Genomic DNA, 24,563 nt, shown 5'->3' on the forward strand with positions numbered 1-24,563 from the left:
CTCGCGCGGGGCGCCCCGCGGCCGTTGGGCTCGCGCCGCGGCCGTTGGGGTGGGGGTGGGCTCGCGCCGAGCCTCGGGCGGGCGGCTCAGAGGGACCGGGACAGGGACGGGGACCGGGACCGGGGCAGGGACCAGCGGGGAGGCGCTGCCCGGCCCCGGGGGTGGAGGGCGCAGCGAGGGGAGGGCGGCCCCGGGCTGCTCCCTGGCGGTGCTGTGTGTGTGCGGTACTGAAGCAGAGGGCCTTTGGGTTCGGCCTTCCCGGGCCGGGTTTCCCTCTGGGTGCCTTGGATTTGGGGAGCAGGTGTGTTGTTAGGGGCGCACGCTCAGGTTCTGGCCGTCTGCCTTGAAGGCACCGGGTGACACATAGTCCAAGCCTGAGCAGGGTGCTAATCGCAGAAAAAAAACTCTAAATAGGAGGAAAACAAGCACATTATATCTATAAGGGTGCATGCAGCACAGCTGTCAGGCCTTTAATCCTCTAATTATACCTTCTTCCTCCCCCACCCCCAGGTAATTGAAATAACATGGCTGTGTGATCTCCCCGAGTCCTTCCCCCACCTGGCTTTGACATGATCAAGCATCTGGGTGAAGATGTGCGCGCCCGGCTGCGCTCCGGAGTGACCGTCACCTCGCTGGGGCAGTGCGTCGAGGAGCTTGTCCTCAACAGCATCGATGCCAAAGCAACGTGCGTAGCTGTCAGGGTGGATTTGGAAGCTTTTAAGATCCAGGTGGTGGACAATGGCACCGGGATGGGGAGAGATGATTTGCATAAAATGGGAAAGCGATATTTCACCAGTAAGTGCAGCTCAGTGGGAGACCTGGAGAACCTGACGTACTATGGCTTTAGAGGGGAGGCTCTGGCAAGCATAGCTAACGTGGCCAGCATCGTGGAAGTTTCCTCAAAGACCAGCAGGACAGCAAAAACCTTTGTGAAGCTGTTTCACAACGGGCATGCGCTGGAAGTCTGTGAAGCTGAGCTGAGCAGACCAAGTGGCGGAACGACAGTGACCGTGTGCAATCTGTTCCATCAGCTACCAGTGAGGAGGAGGTGCATGGATCCTTTGCTGGAATTTGAGAGAGTGAGACAGAAAGTAGAGGCAATTTCACTGATGCATCCCTCTGTTTCACTTTCTTTAAGGAATGATGTTTCTTGTGCCATGGTGCTTCAGCTCCCTAAGACGAGAGACGTTTACTCTCGTTTTTGTCAAATCCATGGGCTGGGCAGATCACAGAAGTTAAGAGAAATGAGCCATAAGTCTGGAGGATTTGAGATAAGTGGATATATCAGTTCTGAAGGACATTACAACAAGAACATGCAGTTCTTGTATGTGAATAGGAGGCTTGTTTTAAAGACAAGACTACACAAACTAATTGATTTTTTATTAAGAAAACAAAGTGTCATTTGCAAAGCAAAAAGTGGCCCTGCAATCAGACAGGCTTGCTCAAGTCCTGGTCGCCATCGTAGTGGCCCAGAGCTGTATGGGATCTTCATTCTCAATGTGTCCTGTGCGTACAGTGACTACGATGTGTGTCTGGAACCTGCAAAAACTCTGATCGAGTTCCAGAACTGGGATGCTCTTCTAGCTTGCGTAGAGGAAGGAGTGAAAATGTTTTTGAAGCGAGAACATTTATTTATTGAACCATGTAGTGAGGACATCAGAGAATTTAACGAAGATAATGACTTTTGTTTGTATAATGCTCCAGTTCCGAAGCCCTCGCTCTCTGAGGAGAAGAGCATCCAAGAAAACTTTAAGAAAGCATGTGATGAAATTTTGGATTCCTATGAAATATGTAAGTTGCAATCAAAAGATGTCAAAAGAAAATCCACGATGGGAAAAAAATCTTCAAATCCTACAGAGTCAGATAAAAATCTACAGGAAATTGAAGTTTCCTCAAATCAAAAGATTGCTGAACCAACTGATCCGTGTAGAAACAGTAAAGCAGAGATTCCACTGCCCAACAGAGATGACACAACTTCTAACTTCACTATGTCAGATATCTCAGAACAGGAGCCAAAAGACGCTAATTGTTCCGAAAGAGTGCCTGAAGCTCATCTCAGATCTTCCAAAAATCTCCATTCCTCTTTCACTGAAGGGGCCAGATCAGCACTGATAAAAATAGACAGTCGTGACCTGCTGCATCGTGCAGACGACTACATAAAAGATGTGGGAAACCAGCAAGAGAAAGTAGTGCAGAAAAGCAACCCGGTCTGTAACCCGAATGCTGGTATTATTCGTTGGTTGTCTGAGAGACAAGACCCTACTGAAACAGCAACAGAGTCTGAAACTGTCTCTGGAAGTTCATTGATAAGACTCTGTAATGCAGGAAAAGGAGACAGGGAAACAACTGAAGTGGTGGGTGATGCTGGAAGGGGAGCTGTTAGTTCAGTACCCCAAAAAATGTGTTCCGTAGGCCTCAAAACACATGTGCAAAATGAACCCCCAGGTGGGCGTGAACAAACAGAAAGAAGTCTTGCGTTAAACATGCACAGTAGACCTGGCCCTGTCAGTGCCAAGTACACACTTAAGCACAAAGTGAATTTTCCCACTCAAGCTTTAAATGCTAAGGATATTTCCAGTAATACAAATAAAGAAGACACACCTCTCTGCAGCAGAGAAGTACGCACGGGTGACAGAGGCGAGCAGTCGGAGAACAAAAGTTTGTCAAATCAGGTGAGAGAGGGGACAGCCATGCCCACTGCTGCCAGTAAAAGACATTATGAAACATCAGATGCTACAGAATTGCCATTGGCAACATCTTTAGGTAATCCTCACAATAAAGCTACAAAAAGTCCTAGAAGACAAATAGCTGAGCCAAGATCACAGCCCTGTAAGAGGCTGAGCCTATCCACGCAGCTGGGTTCACTAGAAAAGTTCAGGAGATATTACGGGAGAGTCAAGTGTATGCTGCCAACGCCGTTATCAGAGCAGAGCAAATCTGGTGTCCCCGCTTTTAATTCACAAGCTAACTGCGACTTTTCAAAGAAGCAGAATGATGGTCACGGTGGCTTGAGTATTTGTGAGACTCCGACTTTGGAAGACGCAGATTCTAATAATAACAGCCAGCTTGTGAGATCTTTGAATGAGACTTTAGTCTGCAGTGGAGAAGTTTCACCAGACAAACGGGCCGTTTGTCAGAGCCCTTTGACATTGTCTGACTACTCAAAGGTTAGTAAAACAAACATAAGTAGTAGAAGATCTCCAGGATCATTATCATCCAAATTGTCCAGAATGAGAAGCGACCGCAAAGAAGGAAAAGAACTTGGTGAGCAATTCAAAACAGATTCCAGTGGAAAAGATAACTACTCTTTTGATCTTGAATCTTCACATAATGATGGTTTGTATAATGCACGTCAAGTGTGTAAATTGACAGTGGAAAACATGAGGGAAAGTTGCAGCATTTCGAAGGGGGATGCTTGCCGGCCGTCAGATGACACGAGAGCAGAGCCCACAAAACACCCTGTCAGCTCGTCATCACTCAGCAGCACTGAAGGGGAATACGTAGTCTCTGCAAGCAGTGTTTTACCATTACCAGCAAAAAAAGATTGTTCTAACGTAATCTGTGAAGATAAAAGCGCATTAGCTGAATTCTCAAATCAAAACTTGAAAGATACTGAGGTTCCCTGTGTGACTTTCCCAAGTAACCTGGCGTTCTCTGCAGACAATACAAGTAGAGGCGACCCCAGAGATGATTTGCGTTGTTCTGACTGGCTGCAAGATTTTGATGCTTCCTCGGGTAAGACGATATACATCAACAGAGCAACTGGACTGAGCACCTACAGCACTCCTCCTGCTGAGGGATTTCAGGCTGCCTGCGTTAAAGATATAACGACAATGGCTGTGAATGTTGTCTCAGAGAATGGTAAGAGGGTGTGCTGGGGTGAAAACAGAATGAGGAAAACAATTTGTGTTCTGCTAGGTGCATAAAATGCTTTGCTGACAGCACCTGGCAATTTAAATATCCACTGCGTTAGGTGTAATAGCTGTGTGGGAAACAGAAAAGTGTTGGAGGCTGTGGAGACAGAAAAATGTTAACATGCAAGATGTTAAAAGAGTAATTTTAAATAAAACAGTAGAAAGAAATGGCAACACCTTGTCAATTAACAGGCAGCTGCCTAGTTTTCACTGGGCATCGTGGCATGTACTGTGATCACAATTACATATAATTGTTATTGTTTATAAAGCAAGACCTACTTCAAAATAAGTGTACCAGAAATATATTGTGGTTTTTTTAACACTTTGTTATGCTTCCAAGATCGTGTTGTTACTGTGAGCCCCATATTAAACCACAAAAATGACCCTTTTTTCAGCCTGCCTACACAATTTAAAACAACCCTTGAAAAATGAACAGAAATCTGTCATTTCATTGAGAATGCATAGTCTGTGCCATGGATGTTGGAAGGCTGCGTGTTGCAGGAGATGTTGTACAGCATTGCTGGCAGTTTGATGGTGGAGCTTTTCTTGAAGTTACAGGGCGCTGCGTCGTATTGTTTTGTCAGTGGTAGAACATATACAAGTCCTCATTGATCTAGCTGTTGGTCTTGGCTTTCTGTGTCCTCCGTGTCTGGCTTGGTAAAACAACGTCTTTGATAATTTTCCCTTCCATTAATAAATCTATTCAAAATTGCTCTTTATTATGTCTACAGACAGAAATATTTTGACCAAAGATGCAGCCATTCCACTTGTAGGCTGTATTTTCTTCTTCTGCCATCTTGTCACGTCACATCCCATCTACTCCATGTGCCCGACAGAAATGCTGGATTTTGTAGGTTAAACTTAATTATGTTTGTTCAGATTAAGCTGGCCATTACAGGAAAATTTATTAAGCTGTGTTTCACTATCAAATGGCTTTCTGAATAATCTGATGCTATGCGTTTGTATTAGGTTAATATTCTTTGTATTAGGTTGACATCCCAGTTCAGCTTGGTCTTTGTTGCCAGCTATGCCTGCATTTTTTTTTCTTACGTTTATTACATTATTGATTGACATGTCCTGGCACCAATATATTTTAATAAGCTAATTGAGGCAAGGGAAAATCAGTATTCTAGTGTGCTAACTGTATGTGATTTGCATGTCTGAAGTAGATAAGTTATCCTCAGCACCTTTCCTGATGTTACCCATCAGAAGAATTAAATTAATAATATCCTTGCCAGCTCTGAATTCTCGCTGGCCGTTGGGCAAGACAATCCTTTGTGAGCCGTGTACGTCCTGATCAGGGTTTTCCTGCAACAAGAAGCAGGGAAATGAACCAGTGTTTGTTACATGTGTAAACACTGGGCTCCTCTTCACAGAAGTGATAGATGCTTCTGTGAACTCGAGGGGTAACATCTTTCCATGGCAATAGCTATAAAAGTTGTATCTAAGTCTAAACGAGATGGAATTCTTCATTTTGCCCTGGTTTACCAGGAATCACATCAGGCCATCTTGCCCTCTGTTCAGTAAGAGTCTGTGACTGGGTGTTGAGGCACTTGGACCCTGAGTTACCTTCCTGTGTGGGACTGCCAGTTTGGATTCTTGGAAGGATTCTCAGTCCCCAGGGCAGAACCATCCCTGGGCTTTCCTGGGCTAAAGCCAACAGTCAGAAGTCTATGAGCTGGCCGTAGGATCTCACAGAGCTTTTTCATACCAAGCTTATCAGCACACAGCTGGTTTTCTTTGGCTTTATCACTGCCACTTTTCCTGCATGCACACCCGTAATTTCTTAGTAGAAAGGAACTTTATTAATTCATTATTATTTCACAAAGAATAGAAGGCTGAATTGTACCAAAGGAAGGGTGAAATGTTTACCGCTGTGCTGGAAATCAGAGCCACTTTTCTTAATAATCTTGATAACAGTGCAGGTTTATAATATCAATAAATCATTTCTGGGTGGGTAGGAACTTGTTAGGCTAACTCTGGTATCTCGTGCGGTCTCACCAGCTTGTAGTTTGTAGTCTTACAAGTTGCTGATAACTGCATGAAGTATTGATGGGACTGGTGGTGGGCTGACAGTTTGTCATTCCTGAAAGTCAGGAGTGTTTTGATATCTGAAAGACTTTACTGCATGGCTTCTCTTTCTGTTGAGGATAACACTTTCCTTTGAGGATAACTTCTGATTGCACTAAGTCTGGAAGTAATTCTTATGTGATTAAAGCAGCAGCCAATTTCTAAGAAGGGCAGTCTTGCAGAAGCCACAGTAGTATTTTAAATAAATTTCCACATGTAACTGTGTCTAATAATTCTCAGTACTTTACATATATGCTGCTATTTCTCAATGTTGGATGGCAAAATCTGTGAGATACTCTAATTTGCCTGAGCTAAGCACACGCTCATTTATAAGAATATAATAAGCTTTTTGTAGTTTTGCATGTTGATGAATCTGCAGCAGTAAATTTATGTTGTGTTTAGGGGTTCAGTGCAGGTGCCATCCCTTTAGAAGTGAGATTGTGCTACCCTTCCTTCCTAGACCTCGAAAAGAGAAGACTCTAGCAAGCCAGGATCCGAGAGGTAGGGCCAGCTTTCCAGGACACAGTGTTCTGTTGTAAAAACAAATCAAAGAATTCTCCCAGATGTCCCAACAGGAACCCAGAATTACTCAAGGTCTGTTAACAATGGGGCTGTGTGAGTCATCTCGGATCTAGAACTGGAAAAAAAAATTCTTTTAGGGTTGAAGGCAGGTTAGGGGGTACTTATTTACAGGATGAAATACCCAGTTCTTTGTTGAATTATGTCAGAAGTTTAAAGAATAATTACCTAGTCCCTTCTTTGTACTCATTCCAACCTTGGAATGTGAAAAATAGCTTCAATCCTCACTATTTTTTTATTTTTTTATTTTTTTTTTTTTTTGTGATGGAAAGGATGAAATCACCTTTTTGGTATGTGGCTTTGTCCAAGGGCAGTGGGTAGCTAAGCAGGTGCTTTTTTTTTTTTTTTTTTTTTTTTTTAGTTTTTTTTTTCACTTCCAGGGCCTGTTGAATTGTGCTGCAGCATGCACAGGAGACAGCAAGCTGCACAGGGACCTTTCTAGTTAAAGCAGACAATAGAGAAGCCCAACCTCATGTGTTCCATTATTTATCTGTACGTTCTCCCCCTTTTTTGAAGGAAAAAAAAATATAATAATACTTGTGTGAGGTAGAGGTACCCAATGTTCCTTCTGCTGATGGCAGTCCCTGTATTATCTGTATGTTCTTTCCCAGATGCTGAAGGCGAGTCTCTCCAGTCATTGCTGTCAGAATGGGATAATCCTGTTTTTGTTCGCTACCCAGAGGTAAGCATTATCTTGCATCTCATGCTAAAACAGGAGTCATTTTATCCTTCTGTTACTTTCTGACATAGGGACCAAAATTGCAAATATTGTAAATATTGTATATAATTTATTCAGTGATATATTAGACTACAGACCTCGCAATTATATGTATTTTATAGATGGTTTACATGTAAGTCATTTTTGTGCATATATTCAGCCTTTGAATAAATATCAGGCTAATCTTTTGCCTTTCACAAACAAAACATTGTTGTAGGCTGTCTTTCCCTCTACAGAAATGTTCATCTTAAAGTTTTCGGATGGCAAAATTGTATTTTACTGCAGTTGTTTGTGTAGCCTGGCAGGGCTATAGCATGTGAGAGGGAAACAATGTTTGAGCTTTTATACAGACTTCTTTTGTTGTCATGATGTAGCATTATCTTTAATCATCATGTTGTGTGTGTGTAAACATACGTATGTAATCACTTCCACCTGCAAACAATGGAGATGGAGTAGCAAACCACCTGCTGGTGAGTTTCTGCAGAGGAATGTTTGTTTGTTTGTTACGGTGAGGTCCTTTGAGTCATCTCAGGGTAGTACATCTCATCTACTGACAGCTTGCGTAGGCTGATTGTTAGCTTCGGGTTTTCTGGTAGGTAATTGCAAGTAACTGAATGCTGTGAAGTCAGCAGGTAATATCCAGATGGGAAAGTATATGGGGACAGTAGCAGAGGGATTGCCAGATGGGATCGTTAGCTAGTGCTGTTCTTGTGTAGAAAGCTTGGTTTGTCAAACTATAAAGAGAGCAATCTCCAGAATGTTCTTTCCTAAATCTGATATATATATATTTCTTATTCTCCACGGGTGGCTTGATACTATAAACTCTCCATGTAATTCTCTTTTTACAGATTGCTGTGGATGTGACCAGCGGTCAGGCTGAAAATCTGGCTGTGAAAATTCACAATATCTTGTATCCTTACCGTTTCACCAAAGACATGGTCCATTCGATGCAGGTACAATATCACCTATTTCTAGTTTTCATGCCAAAATTCCCATTCAGCAATTGGGGTTTTCTGAAGTTTCTGCCTTGTAGGAGAGAGGTCTTCAGGGAAATAGATCATATCCTTTTCACAAGCACAAACAGAAATCTCAGTTGATTTGCAGTACCATCAGACGTGTGTCATGTGAGATCTTAGTATCTTCTGATAGATAATCAGCTATCTATCTGCAAAGCAACTAGAGTCCTTGACGGTATGGTTAAATCAAATCATGGGGCAGCCCTGTTGCCACTGCTTTGAAACACTGTTAACTAAATGATCTTTCAACAGGCAGGTTTTTACATTTGTTGAAGATATTTGCTAGTTTGTATTCCCCTGAAATCTGTGTCCTACATGTTCTATATTTATTGACCTTAGAAATTTAATTCTTCAGCACAGTGGTTTCAAAAGCAAATCCCAGATTTCCTGGAAAGACTTGAAATTTCCTTTTAAGATTTATAGCTGCTCTGAGAAGTGATTCTTAAAAATGGCATCGTGGCATGAAGCGTAACTATTTTAATGCTTTTTTATTGAATGTTTTGGTTGTTAACTTAAAAGCTGACGTAAACATATGGCTGCAGCTTACATTGTTTGACAGTTTGCCTGGATAAAAATGTCAAAGTGAATTATCTCTGTGTGTTACTTATTAATGACTAAAGGCTTGTAATCCAAATTAGCATCATTCTCATGTGATCAGGTTGCTGACTTTGAGATTGCAGGTTCTGACAGATGGGACATGGTAACGTTAAGCTCCAGGGTGAGAAGAACATCAATGATTCTCACTTAGGTTGTGTGTGCAAGAATAACGGGAGTGAATAAAGTTATTACAGGAAACGGGTTATGTTTCAAAAAGACCAGAGAAGAAAGCCGTAAAGCAGAAGAAAAATAATTGTTAATGTCTTGTATCCCTTCAAAGAAATAGGATCATCTATTCATTTTTACCTAGGGATTGCACAGAGCGTATATAGTGAGACAGTATTCCCAGTGTGCTCTGTCCATGTGACTGAGGGAGAAATTCTTCCCTAACCCTTTATCTGTTAATTTAAATATAAAAATTAGATACTTAAAGCATTGTGCATCACTGTGCAGCATTCCATCTCTAGCTCAGGTTGATTTATGATGCGTGAAGAGAAGGTGGAAGCAACTCTCAAAGGCAAGTTAGGCAAAAGAAAAAGAGGCAAAAAAAAAAATGCTTCCTGGCTCCTACAGATGATCAGCACGAGCCCTTAGACACAGCTCAGATTGTAAAAAGTTGTTTATGTTTTTTTTTTGGTGGTGTCAGCAGATTAGATACTTAGAGTTGCCGTGTACAGCTTCAATTCCCAGCTAAAGAGGCTTCTATACCACCATTTAATCCATTCTGTAAATTTCCACCCCCACCTCGCAGTTCTTGCCCTTACAACTGTCTTTGAAAAGACAGATCCAGAATTGTTTTCTTGGCTATTCTGAAACTTTCTTATAGTTCCAGACTAAACTGTTTCATGACCAATTTATGGTCATTTGATCAGACAGTGTTATATTTTAGCCAAATAATTTCTGCCTTTTCCATATTTAGACCCTCATTTTATTGTAAAGAATATATATCTTCACGGTTTCAGTTTTGCTAGCTCAAATTCCTTGAGCCTTTGAGATTAGAAAAGATGGGATTTCCACTCCCCTAATCATCGTCATAGCTGTTCTGTGTGTTTGATCCATTTTGATTGTCATCTTCTTTTGTTTACCTTGATTTTAAAAATCATTTTACCACTGGGTAATGATTGTTCTGAGTATCTTACAGGTTCTTCAGCAAGTGGACAACAAATTTATTGCTTGTGTAATCAACACTAGGAATGAAATGGATAAAAAGGAAGGTAAGAGTAGTTATTATTATTGAGTTAGGTTTCAAATGTAGTTATACTGCAGAGGGAACACAGTCCTGCTTGTCTTCTTGTCTTGGGATGATATCATGAGTAGAGCAAAATGTTAGCCTTCATATGAAATTGCCTGGATCTTCTTACTCTTTATTTTGGATGTTGTTGAACGTTCCTACTGCCTTCAGATTAGTGTTATAAAAATAGATTATACTCAAATTACTAACGTCTTTCAGACTGTGTTCACATTGTCTGGATTTCATTGCCACAGCTTGCTGAAGCTGTACAAAAAAGGCATTCAAAATCAGTATTTTTTGTAATGTTTTTAAAGACTGTATTAGACAGGACAGTTTGTGCGTGACCTCAGCTCTCATTCTGAAGTTAGATGAAGATGTCAATAGACAAGATTTTCTGGCTTAATCTAGCAACCCTTAATTTAAATGCTCCATTTGGATCACCAAATTTCATTTCTGTAGTGACGCTGTTCTGCCAAGACAATCTCGTCCTCACTTCATTTTTGTAAAACTAGTCAGTACTTACCTTCTTCTTTCCAGCCCGTGCAGTTGCTGGTACCAAGTTGCCTATTTCTAATCTATTGTGCTACATTTTTAGGTGGAAACCTCTTGGTTTTGGTAGACCAACATGCAGCACATGAACGGATCCGCTTGGAGCAGCTTATTGCAGGTGAGGATTCAGGTGGTTTTAGGAAAGATAGTGCACAGGAAAGTGCAAACATGAGCCTTAAAGGGAAAGCTTGCTAACTGATTTGTTATAAGGATAAATCTGGGGTATGTTGAACCAATAGGATATTGATTTGTCGTCTTGACCCTGATCCCTGTCAGAATGCAGCCATTCAGTATGGGTAGCATTCATAGCATTGGCAGCTGAAAATTGTTACAGTGTTTCCAAAAACAGAAGATATGCACCCTACCCACAGAACTATCAAACTAAAATAGTCCTGACATAATGAAAGGGCAGGAAGACTGATAGGAAAAACAATGAACAGGAAACAGAACAACATCAATAAGAGCATGTGGTTATGCTGTGAAGAATAAGACGTGGGGTGCAGAGTATGGTTCCTTTTTAGCTGAATACCATGCTTAAAGCCTAACATTTCTTCATTCTGAAACCAGGGGGGATAATGGTCTTTTCTGTAAGCTCATTAGCCATTGGTTTCAGTATTAGAAAGCACAATAGCTATCCATCAAGTACTTAAAAATCATTGACCTTCTCTTTCATTGAGAAATACTATGCAGTTCCTGCAGAGAGGATTCCAGGAAATCTGCTCTTTTTGGTCAGGTACTGAAAAAAGTTAAAAACTGAAGGGAGAGATGCTTAATGAATAGTATTTTAATGCCTTTTATGAGAGATTTTTCTGTGGAAAAATTGCTCTCTGTGAGTTGAACTAAATATATCAGTAGGGTTGTTGCTTTTTTGTTTTGTTTTGATTTTTACTTGTTTTTTGTTTTTTGCTATTTAGGGTGACTCTTTTTTGGAAATGGTGGGAAAAAACAAAGTGGCATTAACCAACCCCTCCACAGAGACTAGATGTCTGGTTTGTGACATTCCCAGTCCTCCACAAGTTTCAGGAGAAGGCATTCTGTGGTCATTTTTAAATCCAAACAGAGGATTACATGCCAAACCATAGGGTCATTAAGGGTAATGCCTACGTAAATATTCAAAGAGGGATATTTCCAAATGTTTCATTCACAGATTCCTATGAGAAGGAAGCTGCAGCATGTGGCAAGAAGAAATTACTGTCCTCCTCCATCTCTCCCCCTATGGAGATTGAAGTTACAGAAGAGCAAAGAAGAATTCTACGGTTAGTAATGGCCAGTCGCTCTAAACTTTGGGGGAAGGCTCTGCTGACTAGGAAGATCTCTCTGTATAACTTAGGTCACCACCACAGCTGTTTATTCTTCCCTGAGCAGAGACCATTTGGGTATATCTATTCTGTGGAAAATAAGTGGGCTTCTGGTGTGCCATCTCTGTGCCACTGCAATACGCTCTGGTTTCCCTGGGAAGGTGAACCTTGGGGCATGAGCCAGAAGAGTACCACAGCACTCTGCAGCAGATCCTCCTGGCTAGGGACCAGGACTTGGAAGTGCATGCTGGAGTGCAGTGCTCCCAGTGTAGATATAGGCACTGACTTAATAGGCACTGTTGGAGAGGAGAAAGATGTGCTATGGAAAGCTTGTGTTGTGAATCCTTCAAAAATGCATTCCTTAATCTTAGGTGCCTGCCAAGAGTAACTAATGAGCACTGTTTCCCAAATGTTTTAGAATGGTAGACTGGTTACTATTAGGATACTTAACTTTTGTACTGCAAGAGTTTAGGCTAAGATGCAAATGTGTTGTTGGACTACTATAGACCTACTGGATGCTAATTGATCATTTTTGTTTCCCCCAGATATCCCTGACTGTCTCCTGTCACATGCATTTGTATTTTTTTCTCATGTTCTTTGTGTTCAAAGTCCTCTCTTAACTTCCACAGGTCTACCTCATTGTTATTTTCAGACTCCCCCTTTTTTGTGTGTGTGTGTGATGTCTGTGGCAAACTCATCAGCATTTAAATCACTCCTTGTTAAGATTGCTGCCTTTTATAGGGATGCACTTGTTTGGTGGAAAGCCCTTTTTGTGTGTATTCTGATCGTAATGGTATCGCTGCTATGTCCGTTTGGTAACTCGTGTGTGTTATGATGGCTAATACCAGAAATTCCAGAGGAAAGGGTAAAGCACTATTATTCACCACCTGCTGTATGGAAAAATTTGAGAATGTAACCACTGCTGCTCATAGTTCAACAATATTTGGATGCCTTTGTTGTTCTTATCTTTTAATGATATTCTTGCCAACATCACCATATTTTTAATGCCTCTTGTTCAACTTGGAATTACACTCATCTTTGAATGTCTTCCATGTTTGACATACCTACTTTTGTGACTGGAGGGCCAAAACTGAATACAATATACCAAATGGCAGTATCCCACTGATTTCAACAATAGCTTTACAATTGTTCCCATATCTTCTGTTTGTTATATATATACGGGTGCATATATACACCTGGTATTTTGTCTACTTTTTTTTTTGTCTACTGCTGCTTACATTAACTGCTTGTTTATTGAGCTGCCATGACAGTAAAACACAGTTGTTGTTTTTTTTTGGTTGGTTGGTTGTTTTTTTTTTTTTTAATTTTTGCTGTTTAATGTAGAAACCAACAAAATACAAGCATAGATCAAATTATTCCTGCTACTTTGCATTAATTTGTTCTTATGAGCAGTAAATCAAGTTTTTCCATTTTTCATTTAACTTTCTAATTCATCAGACTTGCATTTCTAGCCACTTTCAAAGGCTTTTTGAAAGCCCAAATAAATTATCTGAGACACTGCTTTTCAACAACTATATCACAAGCATAGTAAAAAAAAAATCAGTAAGATAAAGTAAATCATAGAGGCATGGTTTTCTTTTATGGAAGCTGGTTAAATTATTCAACATTGGAATGCCAGTTGTGATTTCCTATTGCCACATAAGATAATTGATTCAAGAAGCTTTCTGCTGATGGCATATACTGGTGTTAGCTTACTGGTGTTTTTTTTTGTATTGCTCTTTAGTTTATCAGTATTTACAACCAGTCTGTGAGACTAACTGTACTAAAAGTTATTAATTAAAAGCACTATGGAAAATCTAAATACTGATGTTGCTTGCAGAGTAAAGGTCAATGTATTGAAATATATGCACTTTCCTGAAAGATCTTTCTCTTCAGCTGTGCTTGCTGGTGGACTTCTGGTTCACCTGCAGTTTTTGATTCTGTTATTTGGCTAGTAATTGTTGCAGTAATGCATTGTTCTGCTTACTCTCTTGAACTTCCTTTTTTATTTTTTTTAAAAAAGGGGAGGAGGGCTCAGTTGAGTCCACTAGCTCCATGGATTCTGTTATTTCACCACAATGGACGTTTTCAGTCTTTTTCCTCTCACTGTAGGCTTATACTTGGTCTCCTTCTCCTTGTTAGAATAACACAAGTCATCTCCTTGTCGAGCCTGGTAATTGCATTATTCTGATGATTGATTTTAATGAGTTTAGAATAGCTTCTTTTTTGTTCAGAGAATCTCTTTTCTATAACTAACCTTCACCACCTTTGTTTTAAATTAATATTCCCTGAATGAATAATATACATATGCACATATATTGTTATAATTGTTTTATGCTATTGTTGATAATTGCTGGCTATTCCTTCTCTTTGATGGCAAGTTCTCATTTGACTGTGAAGTCCAGTTTTTGTATGTGCTTTTCCATCTGCAAGGTGACAAATGTCAGATTAACTAAAAGTTGTTCTTTCCTGGACTCTGTGTTTTATTAACAGGACACAAATTCTTTAAACTGGCATAAATCTCTTGCAATATTTTTCTGTTGTAAGCATTTGCTATTACATGTCAATTGAAATCAGTTTTTTAGGTTAGACTTAAAGCAGCCTTTATGATGTGTAATTCTTGTATTTGAAGGGGGTATGTGCATTTTCCTATTTGTATGATGAGTTGGTAATTTTTGCTTGAACCAGACACCTGCTGCATCTTTAGAAAAGAAAGATTTATAAATTTACATACAAAGTTATCTGCATAATACAAGAACTCTTTGATCTTTCAGCTGTGGAACATGCAATATGCACAGTTGATTGGAGTGAAAAGTGTTAGGTGAATGTAGAGTGGAAGGGCAAAATTAATTGGAATATTGAGAGGTGTGGTTTTCAGGATTGGAAACTGTTGCAGGAAAAAAGAAACATGGAAACTGAGGAAATATTTAGGTATGCTGTGGAGATGTGGTTGGTTGGGTCTTATTTCTGTTGTTTTGCTTTATTTTTTTTCCTCAGATGCTGCTACAAAAATTTGAAGGATCTGGGCCTTGAATTATCATTTCCTGAGACCAGCAGCTCCTTGGTTCTAGTCAAAAAAGTGCCGCTGTGTTTTATAGAAAGAGAGGCCAATGAATTACGACGGAAAAGACAACCTGTCACTGAAAGCATTGTGGAGGTCAGCTGTGGATGTGGATCAGTGCAATTTGTGATACAGGCTTGCTGTGTTAATCATTGTTATGAGAGAGTTACGGGCAGTGTGGGTGCCATCTCTTTTAGTAGCTGAATAGTCCCATACTGAAGTCCCTGACATATAATAGCAATTATAGGAGACTGCTTCAGACTTGAAATAGTTGAAAAGCTGAGAAAAATAGTAAGCAGTTCAGATATTTCATTGGTTTACTGCTCATCCTTCGTGAACACTTGAATGAACAGTGAAACAATTATTATTGCTGGTATGGAAATATTTGTTAGGATTTTCATGAAATCTCTGCATGGGCAGTTCAGCTTTCTAAAAGCTGCTGTTCCAGATGTTCTGCGGTTTGAGGAAGAAATTGCTGAACTGATTGCTTGCAGTTTCCATTGTAAACAGTTGTCCACAATTGTCAGTGGATCAAGGACTCTCTTTATTTTTTTTTTAACAATTTTAACAATTTTAACAAGTACCACATTCTGCCACTAGGCTGAGCCATTGTGAATCAGTCCAGTCTTGCCACTCGTCTCTTTTGATAAGAAGAAAAAAAAGACAATTCATCTGATTGAATTTATTTTTCCAATCCTGCTAGAATCAGTTAGAAGTCAAAATGCATTCTCCCGGTGTGCCAAGAGCCCCAAAAGTGGTGGCAGACTGCTTTTGTTTGTTTGTTTGTTTGTTTATTTTTTTGAATGGCAGCTGCAGACCATGTCTGTCTCTTATCAGCACTCTTTCTTAGCTGAAACTTCAAGATCTCATGAGTGTTTTGGCAGACCTGTTCTGCAGTCCTTTTTATTTTAATTAGGACTAGTAGCACCTATTCATGATTAAGAGTTCTCTATATCCTAGACATCAGAAATTAAATCCATGTGGACTATTATTCAAAGAAGAAAGGGTAATTATTCAAAGAGAGCATGTATGTATTGTACTCTGAGGTATGAGAGTTCCATTATATCCATTTTGCAGGTACATTTATATATATTTTGAATATAGAGAGTCTATTATATAATACTCTCTATATTAGAGTATATTTCTACAGGAAACTGATGCAGAGAGAAACCAAGTGATTAGTCTCAAGCCTGACAAGATATATGTGAGATGTCAGGACTTGTGCTGAGATCTTTCACACTATGGTCAATGTACAAGCAACTGCATCATTTTTCCTGGGAAATACTGGCATTTATGCATTAATTTGTCCACAAATGTGGACAAAGCTGAGTATGGGCAATGAAAGGGAGAAATAGCAACTGATCATTTTACCTTTTTCTTTCCAGGAGTTTATTCAAGAACAAGTTGAGGTGAGTAGCTGTCTGTTTCTGAAGTTGACTGGTATAATGCAAAGCTTATTGCACAAACCAGAGGGAATAAGAGCAATAAGCACCGTAAGAGAGATGTGGATTTAGCTCATTCCTGTTATATTTCTCTCCTTTTTTTTTCACATTAAATGGAATGTAAGATGATGTTCCCTTACTACTTTTAGCTAGTGCAGACCACAGGACGAGCACGAGGGACACTGCCTCTGACGCTTCTGAAGGTGTTAGCTTCCCAAGCCTGTCATGGTAGGGAAACTACTTTTCCTTTTCTTTCATTCCTTCTTTATTTTTTAACCTTCCTGTTTCTATGCAGCATTCTTCCTGGGGCAGTAGTTTCAGAATGTGTTTGCAGGAATTCCAGGATTACAGTTTCATAGGGATGAGGAGATAATGGTTTCTTTGTGGACAGTACTGTGAGGAACAAACAACACTGCACTAATTCATTTGTGTGGGCCTGAAGTACTTTCCAATCCACGCATGAAACACTGATAAAATAGTGTTTGATTCACTGAGATGCACTCATCCATGGGAGCTCTCAACCAAGTAACAATTCTTCCTTACAGGTGTAGACTGCAGTAGGTCTAGCCTCTTGGGGCAGTTTCTGTGTTATGTGAAGTATTAAGAAGATTATGCTGAAAAACATGGACCAAAAGCATCTATTTCCATGCTCTGTCACTGTGTTCTACAAATTGCAAAATGTATATTACAACTTCTTATATCTAAAAAAGTCCCACGGCTGAAAGGCAGGATGCATATAGTCTTGTCAGTCTGTGAAGGCTAAAGATTGCAGGCACCTCTGCTCTGACTCCTTAACATTCTGCTTTGATTTCTTCTGGATGCCATTAAGTGTCCCTTTGTGAGAAAGGGCTTAGTGGCAGGGCTGGCATTTGGGTTTGGAAGTGATGCCTGTCAGTGGCAGGCATATAAAGCTGATAAAGCCTATGGAACGGGTAATAGCTGTCGTCTGGTTTTACTGCCTTTATGTGCATCTTCAGTCCTTAGGAAAAAAAAAAAAAAAAAAAGAAAAAAAAGCTCCTTTGCTTCTTGCATCACCTGAAAAGCCAAAATCTAATAATCCTTCCATCTATCAGACTTGGATAAGGTGAAACAGTTTAGGCTTTGGGTAGCTGATCCTCATGCAGCAGCAAGAGGTGGTCTGAATTCTCTCTGGCAGCACATCCAAGAATTTTCTCTTATTCCAGGAGCTATTAAGTTCAACGACAGTTTGACCTTGGAGGAGAGCCGTCAGCTCATTGAAGCTCTGTCCTCTTGCCAGCTGCCCTTCCAGTGTGCTCACGGAAGGCCTTCCATGATGCCCCTTGCAGACATCGACCATCTGCAGCAGGAAATTCAGGTACTGTGTGGGACACTGAAAGAAGGCAGCCTGCCCTGAATTACAAGGCTCATGGTGTGTTAGAACTAGAACAGACCAGCGCTGTCTGTATCTTACAGGAACTTTCACAGAGCTGTTATCAGTAAAGTATAAAATGAGAAAATTAATCCTCTGTCCTGGAACCACTTTAGAAAGTATTTTACCATGTTCCATGTGAGTGGTCACACTGACTTGAAGGAGGTTCACTAGTGGTTGAAGTTGAGCATAGATTCAAAGCAGTTGCAGTTTTTAGGGGTAAAATTTGGAAAACATGTAAATTCTGATATTCTGCTAGTAGCAAATATGCTAAAGATTAAACAAATACCCACTTCCCAAAGTGTAAGATGACATAAAACGGGGAAAGAAGCAAAGAAATAGCAACATTTATTTAAAATTGAAAAAAAAAACCTCCTAAGAATACTATACTATATTAGGTTATTAAATTAGATTCTGTTGGAAGTCATGTGGGACTTTGAATTAGATATGACAAGAACTGGGAAGGTCTGTTTTAGGGCAAAGAGCACGGAGGCACTGAAGTTGATTTAGTTATGATTTAGTTGTTCTTAATACTTTTCCTCCCAGCCTAAACCTAATTTGGCTAGACTGCGGAAGATGGTTCGAGCATGGCACCTATTTGGAAGCAAAGACCCTAACCAAAAAAAAGTACTGACCTAGGAAGCAGAGAGCAGCCAGGGGAACACAGCAGAAGCCCAGCCCTGAAACCTGGAGAAGCATCTTCAATGTTAAGGAACTGTCTTGTAAACCTGGGTCACGTCACTGCTTGACTATCAAGGGCGAGTTGCGGCCACTGTTACTGCAAGCACAGCAGGATTCTGCATAATAGAGAAGAGACTTTTAATTAATGGATTTTATAGTGCTTTGAAATTGAGGAGGTATTTATTAATAAAATTAACACTATTTCTGTGGGCTCCTGACAGTGGTTGGAATGAGGACTGACCGGCTTCATAGTAAATACAAACCCACTTGGGATCAAAAAGTGTCTCTACTTAAGGAGGCAGTCAATGACACACCCAGCTGTTTTCTCTATCTCCCTGCAGTTTGCATTCTTGAGTAATAGATTTCTAAATCCTAGCATAGCCCCACTTTCACAGAAACATACCTCCACAGAAAGAACTAAATAGCTCATGGCATTACTAACAGTAGGCAGGTTTTTTTTTTTTGAACATGTTCCTGTTTTATTTGGTATCTCAGCCTAGGCTAGAAAAGAGATTTCAGAGCAGTAAGAGATGCCTTTTATTTAAATCACAGACATCCTTGTTCTGTGTTAAAATCTAGTTTAAAAAAAATAAATCAGGTATTTACATCTGCTCCCCCTCACAGAAAGTAAGAGCTTTCAGAACAAGATGTCTGCCTGAGAAGAATGATCCCAGTCACCCAGCAGCAAGTGGGAAGGAAGCCCCTCAGACTCCACTAAGTAAAGCAAGAGCTTGAGCTCTGCCTTGTGATGCAGAGACGAGCAAGCTTACTGACAGGACTCCTGGAAGTCTGCCTTTCATCGAGAAAGGAATTTCTATTCCAGCATGTTAAAAAAGCTGGGTTGTATTTCAGTAACTCAAAAATTGGCAGAAAATTCTACAAAAACGCTCAGTTTTGAAGCGCATTACTAATGGATTTCTATTACATTCGTAGGCAAAAGCACACCTTAAGCTTCCCACTGCAGCATAGGTGCAGGTAGCTCACTAAACTGGTAAGACTGCTGCTAGTTATGGAAACAAACTAATTCTGCGTGGAAACATGATTAACCATGAGGTCACTGTGAACAGCCTTTATTACAGCACACCTTGAAATAACAGCTTAGCTGCCCCAGAGAGTGACTTGGATGTCCTGCTATTTCAAAATTGAAGTTGGTTAGCAGCTCCGTGTGACTTGTAACAGCAGAGGGGTCAAAACCTGTACAAGCGATCTGTCTTCCGGTCTTTCTGGTAGGAAAGACACTGCACTGAGCAGATTCCCCACAGCAACTCATCTTTGCAACGCAGGCTTTAATTAGGTGATGCATCTTTCTCTTTAGAAAGATGGGAAAAGTCTGGAGAGTGACAGACGTGCTTCTTGGCATTAGAGTTCGTAGTCATCTGGGTGGTAGAGTTCACTCATGAGGCGGTAGATATAGGAAGGTGCATTTCCCCCGATGTTAGAAATGAAGAGAGTAATGAGCTCTGGCGGGACGTAGTCAAACACTGGGCAGTGAACATTGATCTTTGCCAGGATCTCCCCTGAAAAGTGAAGAGCAGCAGGATTAGACATAAACAACCTAAAAAAGCATGCTTAGCCTTCTGCGCATCTTCCTGGGCCCCTCAAGGAACTGGCAATGCACATGCCACCCTAAAGTCAGTACCGGGACATCCGGAATCCTTTCCAACTTCTCCCTGAATCACAAATACACAGCAATCTTGGATGAGCAGCAGCATCCTCTGCTCTTCTGGTAGTCCTCCCCGTCCTCCCCCCCCAGATCCCCTCTGATGCAGATTTACAGAACACCTGACAGTACATCATCAGAATACAAGGACCCCAGTGCTGCTAAAGCTACAACAATAGCTCAAAAGGCCAAAACCAAAGGCCTGTGCCAAACCTGACGTATTTTTTTTTCCAAAAGTCTTTGTCACATAGAAATGGGGCACTGAGAGAGACATTACTGTCTGAGAGGGAGCCTGCGAGCTGCCACCTTGCTAAAGATGGTGCTCGGGTGGGAAGCCCGTTGCAGATACTGGGTTTCAACAAGCAGATCACCTAACAAATTTTCACGTTACACGAGTTGGGGGAAGGAAAGCAATCTGCCCCCAGTGTCGGGCATCTGCTGCGTCCCGCAGGAAATTGCCACCTGTCTGACACCATTTATCGTAATCCTGCAATAACGTGCTGAACAGCCCAGAGCAGAAGCAGAACTACAAAGATGGATAGAGTTCCAAAAAAAGACTTGACCAGCCTGTATAAAGAAGAACCAGTACCTTCTGTGAATGGCAGCACTTCCTGTGGTGACACAAACTTGTGGAATGAATCTTCTTCATTAGGGAACTGAATGAGACAGAGTACAGAAAGGTCAGGGGAAAGAAGAGCACCTTATTATCCCTAGTGAAAACACACAGGGTGCTAGAAGGAATTAAAGCAGAGGAAGACGACTTGCCAAGACAATGCATCTGTTTATAACAATTACACAGTAGTTGCGGCCAGAACTTCTGTAGCACCCACAAGTGAAAGGCTTTCCCTAGATGTTTTTAGAGCTATGCCCTGTATGCCCTTCTGCAAACCTAGGGAACTGGAGCAGAGGTGTGACTTCCTCAGTCTGCCACTTGTCAGACAACACTGGAAATGAGTTGTTTCCTGAGAGCAGGAAACATCTCCACCTACCTCCTCCATAGGTACAGAGGGTCTTTCACCACTAAAGATATAAACAGAAGAAAAACGCCACTCGGCATAGCAAAGGAGCGCTTCCAGGAGACCCAGAGATGCCTCATTTACCAATCCCCCCTTGGGACAGGTGGTGCTCTCCACCTTAAGCTTCCACCAGCAGAGAAATCCCCCCCTTGAATCCGTTTAAGGTAGGTGCAGTACTGAAGGGGTGCTGTGCTTACCTGCGGCGAGAGCTTGAACATGGGGGCACACACGATGAGCGGGGTGGAGTGGTGTTTCGCTGCCAGCGCCAGGGTGTGAGTCCCGCTCACGGCGATCAGCGCACCATTGGCCAGGATTGTCTTTGTACCAATGATGACCTGAAAAGGCAAGTTAGCGTTAGATGCACGCTCTGCAGCAAACTGAGGAAACAGAGCTTCCTGGCTTGGACCCTCCTGGATGAGATGGAGGAGTCTGTCAGGACAAACGTACGTTCTGCTGCAGGGAACACCAGGCAGAGCCTGGGCTGCGTTCCCTGTTCTGCTACAGGCCTACAAAGCAAGCTTGTGCGAGTAACAACGACTGCCTTGCTGTAAAGTGGGAATACGGTAAAGCAGCTGGAAATACATAGATGAGAAGTGGTGGGACTGGATTTTATTGATTAGGATTACTTTTTTTCTGTTTGGGGTGTCAAGTCTTCATCTTGCACCTCAACAATTCCCTTCACCACCCATCTTGTGTTCCAGGCAAGAGGAGTTTCTCCTCTGGAAATGCTGCTTTCTGTTCCATTTTCTTTTAAAACTGGGAAGTTAATCCTTCAAGGCTCTCCTGGCTTGTTTTTTTGCACTGTTCTGCCCATTAGCTGCTACAGCAGCAAAACCAGTCACTATGCAGTTAGTGATCATACCCATTTGGGGTTGCACACAATCTCTACCCATCTGTAAGCAGGGATTATTACAATTTTGAACCTTCACAGAGGAAGCACACCCACCACAGATGGGACCCGCAGCTGGTTTGAGGCCTAAGCACCAAACCTGCCGAGAACTCCCTTGTGCAGCAGCACCCTACTCACCTTGTTGACTCGAGACATGACAGCAAAAATAGCTGCATCGCTCATGACAGTAGTCTCGATGTTCTCTTTAGACAGTCGGACCGCCATTTCGTGACCCTGAAAAGAGGGAGAACCTAATTTTTTCCCTGGAACACAGCTCTGAACTGCAGCTGTACAGATATTAGCGCTCAATTCTTGTCCAAGCCACAAAGATATCAAGGACCAGAGCACAAACACAGCTCCCTAGCTGAAGGACACAGGACAGGACAATGAGCTGTCTTTGATCCCGAACTGCAGCAGAGGCACTCCTCTAGAGTTCCCCTTGCATGTGCTGTGCTGACGGCTCGCCTCCAGATACAAGAAATCCACGAGAACACACGTAACACAGGGCCCGTGCCTCACCTGGCAGAAAGGCGCGCACTCCGCCACGATGACCTGGAATTTCCGCTTGCGGGCAGCCTCCTTCAGGAAGGCCTCAACAGTGCGAGAGTAGCCAATGGTCATGATCACCTCGTTGGAGTGGATGTGCTCCAGTGCCTGCATAGCGATGTTATCGGTGGTGCCCTCTGTAACGGAAGGCAGCCGTGAGCGGAAAAGAAGCCGGGGAAAGTGACACTTGTGAAGCTGTCCTCCAACCAGATCATTTTTTACTTAAGGCAGTGCTGTGAACACTGGTAGAGCAGGAGCAGTGTTTCCCCCCATTCTTTTTTACCAGCGGGGAGGGAGTGAGAAGCTGGCCCTTGAACGCCCAGTGCCTTCAAGCTACTGGGGGAAATGGTTATACAGAAAACTCCATCACTAGCGGAGTGGTCAGCACCAGCCAAGCACTATGCCCACATGTGACAGAAATCCCAGTTTTACAGCCCAGTAGCACTAGAGCCACATGGAAAGGAGACGTGCGGCAGCCTGGAGGAGCAGCAGGTGCCTGATCTGTCAGAAGACTGCAGAAGAAGAAAAACATATCTCAGTGCTACGTGCAAGGGCAATCAGCCCCATCCCATAAGGAGCCCCACTAACAGAGCAGTTAAGACCTCTCCATACCTAGCTCTATTAGCAGCTCGTTAATAGCTTCAATAACGTTAGCTTTGAGGGTAGGGTAGGAGGTGTTGAAATCCTCATTCAGTCCTCCAGAAGTCAGAAGTTTGTGCAGGGATTCTTGCTGGTCGCTTTCCTCGCTGCGCCCACGAAGCCTGCAGAGGGAAGGAGCCCTTCAGCTTCGGAAGAGCACACAGGGGCATGGCCTGACACGAGGCAGCAGGAGAGCTTCTGACCTCGTGTCCCCACAGCACAGCACACGGATGTCAACAGAGAGGGAGGAGAATTGCATGCAAGGGATGCAGGGAAACTGCATGCCATGACGAAGTTTCCCTAGGTGTCTGTGTCAGAAAGACACATGACACTGCCACTAAGAGCTTTCCCAAGTTGTGTCTAAAAGCTGCAGCAGGCACGTGGAGGGCAGCACTGAATACCACTGCAATAGCAGAGCAGATCCTCTTGGGGATGGGTGGCCAAAGTCATAGCCCAGGCTGCTCTGGTGGGGACAGTGAAGCTCACACGCCCACGACACATAAACCAGGTGGAGTTCCACTAGAGGAAGTGTCCTCAGCTTCTTTGAAAACTACAGGTCCATAGATACTGCTGTCTTTCCCTCTGATGTTAAACTCACTAAATCCCTCTGAAGGTGGAAAAGCAGATGGAAAAGGGTGGAGACCAAAGCAGGCTGACGGACGCAGCAAAACGCACCGTGCGGCAGGCCTGCCCGGGCTCCCGAGAGGAGCACGGGAATCACGAGAGGGGCGCCTCACCTGCCGTACTCCTCCCGGATGACCTTCAGCACTCGCCGCACCATGTTGCCCACGGTGGTCTCTGACGGCTGGGCTGCCGCCATCCTCCGGCCCTCCGCCCGGATCAGCTCCATCAGCTCCCCTGCAAGAGGGCACAGCCGCGTCACCGCCGCCCGGAGCCGACCCGCGGCGGGCAGGGCGCTTCCACGGCCACAGGCCGACCTGCACCGGCACCACACCGCCGCGGACAGGCACCGGCAGGGCCGTCCCGCAGGACACCCCCGTGCCGCGCACCACCCGCACGGCCTCAGGGAGCACCGCGGGCCGTCAGACCCGTGACGGGGAAGCCGGGCCGCGGGGACCAGGCCGCAGCCGCTCACCGGCCGAGCCCCAGTGGCCGTGCGCGATGATCTTCCGCAGCAGCGCCAGCGTGTGCCGCGCCGTGTCCTCGGAGCGCGGCCGCCCGCCGCCGCCCCGCAGCCGCGCCACGAAGGCGTCCATCTGCTCCCGCAGCTCCGCGCCGCGCTCCGCCGCGCCCGGCATGGCGGCGC

General features: G+C 42.9%; 2 protein-coding genes across 3 annotated transcripts; one reads left to right on the forward strand and one right to left on the reverse strand.

Moving 5' to 3' along the window:
* On the forward strand, positions 1-18,747 carry MLH3 (mutL homolog 3). Of its 2 annotated transcripts, XM_035328120.1 has the most exons (13): positions 1-60; positions 524-3,861; positions 6,387-6,485; positions 7,175-7,245; positions 8,130-8,234; positions 10,036-10,108; positions 10,721-10,792; positions 11,822-11,930; positions 14,970-15,129; positions 16,419-16,442; positions 16,625-16,703; positions 17,660-17,811; positions 18,412-18,747. In XM_035328120.1, exons 2-13 carry the CDS (start codon positions 570-572, stop codon positions 18,502-18,504), a joined length of 4,329 nt encoding a protein of 1,442 aa, XP_035184011.1. In that variant the 5' UTR covers positions 1-60; positions 524-569; the 3' UTR covers positions 18,505-18,747. The 2 variants fall into 2 exon arrangements, with proteins under 2 accessions (XP_035184011.1, XP_035184012.1); XM_035328121.1 differs by lacking the exon at positions 1-60 and having other exon boundaries at positions 509-3,861.
* On the reverse strand, positions 18,197-24,555 carry EIF2B2 (eukaryotic translation initiation factor 2B subunit beta). The gene is made up of 8 exons (XM_035328123.1): positions 24,393-24,555; positions 24,034-24,154; positions 23,270-23,418; positions 22,631-22,794; positions 22,250-22,345; positions 21,420-21,557; positions 20,796-20,862; positions 18,197-20,063 (listed from the first exon to the last, which is right to left on the reverse strand). Exons 1-8 carry the CDS (start codon positions 24,553-24,555, stop codon positions 19,906-19,908), a joined length of 1,056 nt encoding a protein of 351 aa, XP_035184014.1. The 3' UTR covers positions 18,197-19,905.
* Between the last annotated feature and the right edge of the window lie 8 nt (positions 24,556-24,563).

The sequence above is a fragment of the Oxyura jamaicensis genome, chromosome 5 (genome assembly GCF_011077185.1).
Source record: "Oxyura jamaicensis isolate SHBP4307 breed ruddy duck chromosome 5, BPBGC_Ojam_1.0, whole genome shotgun sequence".
In the NCBI taxonomy this organism is placed as follows: Eukaryota; Metazoa; Chordata; class Aves; order Anseriformes; family Anatidae; genus Oxyura; species Oxyura jamaicensis.

What these genes read in the sequence shown, in the direction of transcription:
- MLH3 (XM_035328120.1), top strand. Translation starts at nt 570, where the DNA reads ATGATCAAGCATCTGGGTGAAGATGTGCGCGCCCGGCTGCGCTCCGGA. An exon ending in AGCAAGCCAGGATCCGAGAG is followed by an intron (nt 6,486 to 7,174) that starts GTAGGGCCAGCT and finishes GTTCTTTCCCAG; the next exon opens with ATGCTGAAGGCGAGTCTCTC. An exon ending in TCACTGAAAGCATTGTGGAG is followed by an intron (nt 15,130 to 16,418) that starts GTCAGCTGTGGA and finishes TTTTCTTTCCAG; the next exon opens with GAGTTTATTCAAGAACAAGT.
- EIF2B2 (XM_035328123.1), bottom strand. Translation starts at nt 24,555, where the DNA reads ATGCCGGGCGCGGCGGAGCGCGGCGCGGAGCTGCGGGAGCAGATGGAC. An exon ending in CGGCCACTGGGGCTCGGCCG is followed by an intron (nt 24,155 to 24,392) that starts GTGAGCGGCTGC and finishes GCCCTCTTGCAG; the next exon opens with GGGAGCTGATGGAGCTGATC. An exon ending in ATCCGGGAGGAGTACGGCAG is followed by an intron (nt 23,419 to 24,033) that starts GTGAGGCGCCCC and finishes TTCCCTCTGCAG; the next exon opens with GCTTCGTGGGCGCAGCGAGG.